Consider the following 8,576-nt stretch of genomic DNA (forward strand, 5'->3'; position numbering starts at 1 on the left):
TTAAAGGCCAGGTTGGACAATTCCTTGAGCAACCTGATCTAGTGGGAAGTGTCCCAGCCCATGGCAGGGGGAGTTGGGACAAGACGATCCTTAAGGTCCCTTTCAACCCTTAACATTCTATGAAATTCTCTTGTGCCACAATAACACCACAAACGTGTGCAAGTTTTCATAAGTGAGTGGTTATTATCAGTCTAACAACTGTGGTTTATGTCCTTCTAGACACAAACTCTTCTCAGCTAGAAAAATACAACATCCCCTCACAAAGTATCTTGAAAAGAGACCAATGGATAAATAAAAACCTATTGTCAAAGCGACAGGAGTGTTATCCATTTCCAAGAGAAACTACCATTTTCTTTCACTCAAGGCAACTTCAAACCACTAATCTTCCCTACAATTCCACTGACTTTAACTCAGTGGGTTAGAGTATGGTGCTAATAACACCAAGGTTGTGGGTTTGATCCCTGTATGGACCATTCACTCAGACTTGATGATCCCTGTGGGTCCCTCACAACTCAGGATATTCTGTGATTCGGTGACTTCTGTTGTGCTTTATCGTATGCAGGGTGACCCCAAAGTCTGGGAATGATTGGTATCTGACTCCTTCCATTGATTCAGAAGGCTGAACAATTGCTTTATTAAAACTATACTATATTACATTATTACTATATTATAACTATACTAAACAGATACTGAAGAATACTAAAAAGATACTAAACAAAAACCTGTGACTGTCTCTAGACAGTCAGGACACAGCTTGGACCTCAGAGGCCAATTAACATAAACAACAATCACCAGAATCCAATTAAGAACTCACTCTCAGTAAACAATCTCCCTAACACACTCCACATGTGCAAAAACAACAGGAGCAGAGAATAGAGATAAGAATTGTTTTCTCTTCTTCTCTCTGTGCTTCTCCAGGAAAAATCCTGGGAGAGAGAATTATGTCTCTCTCTGTTCAGCGAATGTGAATGCCACAGTGCTTGATGGAGGGTACAACATCTGGATATGTTGGCACAGACCCACCTGAGCCTCCACGTCCAGCACAGGAGATTCACAGTTCTAAGTGTATCGTACGACTTGAAGCCCACAAAGCTGGAAAAACCCACTGCTGTTTCCTCCAGCCATACCTCACACAGACCATTGTGACAAGCACCTGCCTGGCTCCTGTGTCCCCAGGGTTCCATGGGGACCTCCTGCTGCTGCTGCTGTGCCCGCAGCCCCATCCCCAGCTGCTCCAGACCCTTCATCTCCAGGCCAGCAGCTCTCACCTTGCTCCCAGGAAGGAGCTCGAGGAGCACCCCCCGAAGGCTCTGCCAATGCCATGGGGTGCAGGTGGGTGCCCAGGGCTGCTGTGGGTGATCCTGGCTCAGGGGGATGCACAGGACACTGCTCTGCCTCCGCTCCCCCAGCCACAAGGGATGTGTCAGAGCTGTGCCCAGTGCCTTTCCTCCTTGTCTTTATTATTATTAGCCTGCATTTCTTAGCCAACCATTCTGACAACTCTCTGCTCCTTCCATCGACAGTTTGGCTTTCAAGCCTTTTTTCTCTACTTGGTTTATGCCACACAAAAGGTAAATTGTCTGTAGAGGATGACATTTTAGTTACAAAACTTCAGTCTTGCATTCAAAGCAGCTCTTAGGAAATACCCGACTGTTTACTCAAATTAGTTTTTAGATAGTCCTTTCAAACTCTTACCAAAAATGTGTCACTGCATGAGAATGAGCAGATGCACAATTGTATTAAAACTACAGTTGAACTGCAAAATTTTTTCACATACTACTGTCTTGGGCCCTTGATGGACCTATTTCAGGGATAAAAACTTGCAGTACACAGCCCAGGCAAAGTGTTATACTTTATCTGATATGATTAAAAGCCACATGCTTTTCAAATTTTTGCCTCATTGTGAGATAATAATGTTAACATTAAGTTTTAAAATTTAGCTTACCATGCATTTTAAAAGTTTGCTCAGCTCTCCTTAACAAAATTATTATTTCTGTAGTTTATTTCCTTTTAGAGAACAGCAGAAGTCCTGAATGAGTCAGAGTAAGGCATTCCTGTCTCCAGCCTCCCAATTCCAAGTGTTGTTGGCTCATACTTTTCTGACTCTGCACCCAGGCATGATTACTTTTAATGTATTATTTGAAAGGCAACAATAAACACAAAATTATGAAAGCTTGATAAATCCTCCCCTCCCACCCCACTGCCCCAAGAAGCATCAGCAAGAAGGGAACTGAAAGTTAAGGAAAGGAGAGTGGGGGGTAAAGACACAAAATACACAGGAAAAAAGAAAAATATTTCCCAGGTGGAACTCCTGGCCTGGGGATGCCTCCACAACAGCATGCATTTAAGAATTAACTTTGCTACATAAACCAGTATTACCCAGCCTTTTCTGTGTTTGGCTGTGTTCAGTGAGGGTTTATACTTCACTGTTTTCTTTGGCAAAGGTTCATATGCTCACAACCTTAAGTAAACATTGAATCCAGCTATGCAGTCCTGATCCTGAACTCTTGTCTGCAGGAGCTCCAGGCACTCAGCATGAAAACAACCTGAGTGAATCCACAGCTCCAGTGCAGACCTGACAGCTCCTGACACAAGGCACCGTGCTTGGAAGAAAGTCACTCCTTGATTTAGGAAGATTTCAGATGCTTCACACCTGATTTGCTTTTTTTTTTTTGCCAGCACAATGAAGGAAATGTCCTGCTTCTGCTTGGCTTTTTCTTCCTTGTTGGAACAGATGGTGAAGGCTTACAAATACGTGACTGGTAATTTTTCAGTGACTCATAGCTCAGAGCCACAGGTTTCAGACGGTGATAAGAAGCTCACCAGGATGGATGTAAGCATGCTTGAGGAGCAGTATGACCATATAAAGCAGAAGCAAAAACTTCAACCACACATTATTGTATATAAAACAGGTACGCTTCTATTTGTAGGAAAAAAATGCCTATGTAATGTAAAGATTATTTCTTTAAATCTTTAATAACACTTAGTTTGTTCTTTTTGTGTTCAGTTTCAAGAGATGTAGAAGTAAATTCTTTTTCTGTCATTTTGGGGTTTTATTTGTTTTGCTGAAAGGTGGTTTTATATTTATATCAATAAGCTTCATGTTAGTGAAACATTATTATGTATTTGAAACAGATGAACATATTTGAGGTAAGGTTTTACAGGTTTTATATCAGTAAAATAAAGTTCTAAACAGAAATAGTAAACTTTACAGTACTCATGTTCTTCATGTCTATGATAAGTGTATTTGTGCAATGTATTCTGTAATATTTCTGCTCTCTTGAATGCTTCCATCAGAACCAGCTATTCTGGGTCATCTTTCTCTTTTTCCCTTCTCTGTCTGTGTAAAGAAAGACTACAGGAAGTAATGGCAAATATCAAGTAACAAGCACAAGCTAGGGGCTTGTTAAAATATAACTTTAATTAAAAGTCATAGTGGGTAACTAAGATGCAAGTTTTGAACAAAAGGTCCTGTTTTGAAAGTATTTTCAGTGCATATTGCTTGGAAAGTGCATAAATAGAAAAACAAGTAAGAATATGTACCATTCATCTACCTGCCGTGTCAAACAGATTTTATATAAGAAACTTGCAATTATTTTAAAGATTTTAGTTAGACTACTGTTGACACTACTACACTGATACATTAGCTTTCCAAGTTAAAGTGATATTGAGAATACTAAGACAACTAATGAAGTTGTCTTCTGAATTTAATTTTAATATAAACCCCATGCTTCATTCACCTCTCATATTAGTATTTAGCTCAACAAGTGTAGGACTTAGGTTATTTCATTCTTTACATGTTCCTCTACATTTTTCAAAAGTTCTAGCATTTGGCTGTGTAAGACTTCATGATCAAAACAATCAGAAAAAAACATGTAATTATGAACTATACAACAGATTTGCTTCTTCAATATTCTTTCATCCAAACGTTTTGAAATTCTCATGTTAAAAGAATTAAAATCTCTGTGAGGAAGAAAAAAAATATATATACAAGCTTATTTTATCAGGTATCAAAAAGCAGCTAACTTGAAGACAAAACAGCCCATCTAATCAGTTATAGCAAAAATATGTTAGTTAAAGAAAGGGAGCAGAAGTCTTTATACAGATTAATTCAAATGAAGTTTCAGATATAATGAATGTAATTAGAGCAGATTTTTTGCAAGGACATTTTTAGATGAAGATTAAAATATGTAAGAAAGTAGAACTGCACAAGATTCTGGGGAGTTTAAAATGTAGTAGGGCTAAAAATCCACATACAAGTATTTTTATACACATGCACATTCCCCAAAACATTCACAAAACCACATAACCTGCTGCACTTAATTTCTACCTTCAAACAACCTGTATGAAAAGAATTCATGTCATTGTAGGAAGCAGTCAGAATTTGGGCATTTTTTGTTATACTGAGTTCTCAAGGTCCTAAAAGTTTATCTTACACATTCCTGTGGAAGCTGGGAAATCCTATTACATTTGCACCTGTTACATGCATCAGTTTTCAGGAAAATGTGGAGCAGAAATGATCATGGCCATATCAGGATTGCCCTACACCATCCTGAAATTCCAGGTAGCTCCAAAAGGCAGTCCATGTATAGATCAGTGATTTGTACTGACAGAAAATTGTTTCCCCTAAAGGGTAAAATTATGGCTGTGCTGGGAAAGGGGTGACAACCACAGCACCACCACAAACCCCACACATACACACAAACCTCAAAGGTCAGACACACAAACTCTCATGGAAGGAGAGCACCCTGTGGTCCTAAACATCCCTGCCAAAGGTCTTTGCTCTTACCAGTAAAACCCTGCTTTGCTCCTGCCTGGCAGAGCTGCTGTCCTTCCATGGAACCACAGGGATTTTGAGCGCTGTAGGTTTGTTGCACCACAGTTGGAAGGGTAATTCCAAGTTTCTGGAGGACTTTTAGCTTTGTATGTCACTTCCTGTCTGCAGAAGTCATGAAATTGTGGACCTTTAAGCAGAACTTAAGACACTCTAACTTCTCTAGTTTTTTGGACAGAGGGGTTAGTAACCAAGGAGTCACCTGAAAACAACTTCGTTATTTTCTTCCCCAATACACACAGCCACATTCATGCTTCTGCCCACTCCTGATTATTTGAGAACAAAGACCATGAGACGATTTGAAAGGCACCAGTTAGGGGATAATACAGCAGTGCATTCATTACTTATTGGCTAAGAAGCTGAAAAACAGTATTTACTTTAGGAATTAAGTGGGAGTATTCAGCACATGCAGTCACAACAGAATAAATACTGGGGCTCTGACTGCAAAAATCTCTTCCAAGTATTTCCCAAGCTAACTTGAGATAAGATTAACTTTTGCCACTCCAGAACCTTAAAAGAATCTATTAGTGATGACAGCATATGGCCAGAGGGTAAACAACTGTGCAACAAGGCACAATTTACATATAAATATAAATATACAATTTACATGGAGGAAAAAAAGATAGAAAAGCAAAAAGAAAGATCTGTATAATTGCAGCTTTCTGGAGAAGTTTGGACAGTGCTGGAGGTGTGTTAATTCAACACCCAGTGGTTCAGGACTATTGCATTTCTATCCAAGGTCATTGCTCAATTTTGTGTGCTGCACCTGTAGCCAAGCAAGGAATCAAATCAACCTTGAACTCAAAACCAGTGCACGCTATTAAAATTGAACTAGATTAGTCACTCAGAACTTTCTGATCAGCTCAAGACAGATCATAATTATTCTGATGACCAGTTCATAAGGTTCTAGATGTTCTGATGTTGCCTATCAATGTCAGTCCAGCCAAGAGCGCAGTTAACACCACAAAAACATGCAAAGGTGCTTCACCTGAGCCTCTCAGTTCCATTCTCTCCTGGTTTTTCTCTCACATACAGAGAGCAAGCCTGGGTTTTCACAGCTTGGTGCTACACTGTGCTGTTCTGCAGAACATGCAGGGCTCTGATTTGCACGTGGACCTTTTTGTAGTCAGCCAAGCTCAGCTTTATTTCTTGGATAAGAAATAGGCATTCAGCTTTATTTCTTGGATGAGGTCCAGTCATAACTTGGATTCTCACTGTTGCATGGTAGAGAACTGTGTATTCTTATGTCTCTGAGTGGTGTCACCTTGAGAAATTCTGTTAACACACCTCATTGTACAGAGGGATGCATAAACACACCTGTGTCTCAAAGCTCTGCACGTGCCTCAGTCTCCTTCCTCCCAGTAACGTGGCATGAGAGCCAGTGTGGTCTGACATGGTTCTCCCTCCCAGCCACGCTGCAAAACAGCTCTTATCAGATCAACTCTTGATGGCCAAGGAGCAGAAAAAGTTCTGTGATATTATGCTGGGGTTGTTGTTTTGGCAGTGGGAGACAAAGCCCTTGCTTTGCAAAATGCCTGTTGTACAGGTTCATTTACTGCCAGTAAATCAGCTGGCTCTGACATCTCCTAATACATATTTGTAAAGATGACACAAAAGGCAGCTGTAAAGCAGAGGTTGTGCTGTTGGGCTTTTGTGCAGGCAGTAGCCTATTCAAACTAGCTTCATTTAAAATTCAGGGTTACAATCCTTTTAAAACAGTTGTTCAAAAACACTCAAAATATAATCAGCACTCTTCTATGTCTTCTTTTCTCCCCTTAATGTGTTCCAGAACTTATACTGCAACAGACAGTCACTATAAGTTAACCCTGCAAATAAGGCCAGCATTCTGTACAACCCCTACTTTAAACTTTATTTATACCATCTGAAGTATATTTAAGTAATGTCAGTGAATTATCTTTACTGTAATAGATCAGTTTCTGTTCATTTTCAAGACACAGAAAACCAGTCATGTCCAGCAATTTGATGACTGCTACATGTAATTAAAGTAGCATTAGCATTTCTGTACCTAATATCTTAAATATTTTTAACAGCAACTTTCCTAGTGCTTCAGAAATTAAGCTATAGGGGTAGAAGAATAAACAAAAAAGGAGACCAGAATCTCTCCAGTTGTTACAGCTATACCATTCACAGAGGAAGCAGATTCCTCTAAGTTATCATTCAGGCAACACTAGTGTGATAAGCTATTTACACAATTTATACCAACTGGAATAGTAAAATTGCAGTAAAATATTAAAATACAAGCCCATAATGTTAATGATCCCTCATTAAGAAAAAGAAGACATTCACAACTTGTTTCATCTGGAAATAATCACAATATTACTAAGCTGTGAATACAAACTTCAAACAGTATCAAACACAACATTTTTGTCTTTCAAATTACAGCACTTGCCAACACACTGAGCAAGTCCCTACTCACCTTAAGAAGTTTTGCTTACAAGCAATTAATTACTGAAAGTCAATTCTCAATCTGTGCTGTTAATGAGTCTTAGAGTACCAGTTAGATCAATATTGTCTTGATAAATTTCCATTTTCATTTGACTAAAACTAGGATACCATTTATGCTTTCAGAACTGCAAAAGCAAGCATGTAGTTCTACTCCTTAACCTGGCATCAAAAGAACTTGCACTACTCTTAGCCACTGAAACAAAGAGCACAGTTTAAACTCATTTTTTTTTTAACTGAAAAGTTTAAAAGCTTTTCAGATGAGTTAATGCTGCTGAAATCATACCCTTGATTTTTGCCACCATAGTAACGTGCACAAATGCATTTCTCCTGCAGGTGGACATGAATCTGTTCTGCCAGAATCAATGATCAACCCTGTTCTAATTAATAAGAAAGTTAAAAGATCAAAGTCATGTAGAGGAGACGTCCCTGTCAGAAAGGTCCCACTGGAGACAACCAACGGTGGTGACTCAGAAGAGGATTTGCTATGGCGCGTCCACCTGGGAAGGCACCGCCTGGGGCAGGCCCTGGGACAAGGAGATTCCTGGGATCTCTCCCACTGCAGCAGCACACCGTGGAGTTTTGACAACCAGAGACTGATTTCAAAGGGAAATGGCACACTGCAGACCAAGGAACCAGCAGGAGCAAGTGAACTGGCTGAGCTCAGGCAGCTGGGAAGCTCAAGTGTGTTCAACAGTCTCAGCAGAGAGAACGGCTGCAACATTTCAAGTTCCTGCCAAAAGCCTCCTCTGAAATCACCCACTGCAGCACTTTGGGCACATCAGCACATTTCTGCTACAAAAGGCATGCCAGCCTGCAACAAACTGACCTTTTACCCTTTCCCAAGTAGGAAAGGGCCCAGGATTTCTGAAGCTGCAAGGAGGCTTGGGTTATATGTCTCGCAATGACATTCAGTAATACCTAAATCTTAGTCAAAAACTTGACTAAAACATAAAATAGCAAAGTAGTCCTTCTAATTACACAGATCAGCCTCCTGAGGGTTTACTACTAGTATTAGCCATGGAAGATTCTGACTATATAATATTTAATATCTTTATAATTTTTAACATGTGATTTCATCATTCACTTTCAAGATATTCAAGACAATTTCTGATGTATTTTTAAAATCAATTAATAAAACCTCTGCTCATTTCTATTGTTGTAATGAGACTTAGTAAATATAATTCCTCTCTGATACATAAATTTTACCATAATATATTTTTGGTTCCCATCTATCCCCAGTGTTTCATTAGAAAACTAATGAGGTCTCCCCTTCTTC

At 39.4% G+C, this 8,576-nt stretch overlaps 1 protein-coding gene across 1 annotated transcript; it reads left to right on the forward strand.

Moving 5' to 3' along the window:
• Positions 1-2,612: 2,612 nt before the first annotated feature.
• Positions 2,613-8,256, forward strand: C1H9orf152 (chromosome 1 C9orf152 homolog). The gene is made up of 2 exons (XM_054649218.2): positions 2,613-2,912; positions 7,634-8,256. The coding sequence occupies exons 1-2, from the start codon at positions 2,684-2,686 to the stop codon at positions 8,203-8,205; spliced, it is 801 nt and encodes a 266-aa protein (XP_054505193.1). The 5' UTR covers positions 2,613-2,683; the 3' UTR covers positions 8,206-8,256.
• Positions 8,257-8,576: the final 320 nt, after the last annotated feature.

The sequence above is a fragment of the Agelaius phoeniceus genome, chromosome 1 (assembly GCF_051311805.1).
Source record: "Agelaius phoeniceus isolate bAgePho1 chromosome 1, bAgePho1.hap1, whole genome shotgun sequence".
NCBI lineage: Eukaryota > Metazoa > Chordata > Aves > Passeriformes > Icteridae > Agelaius > Agelaius phoeniceus.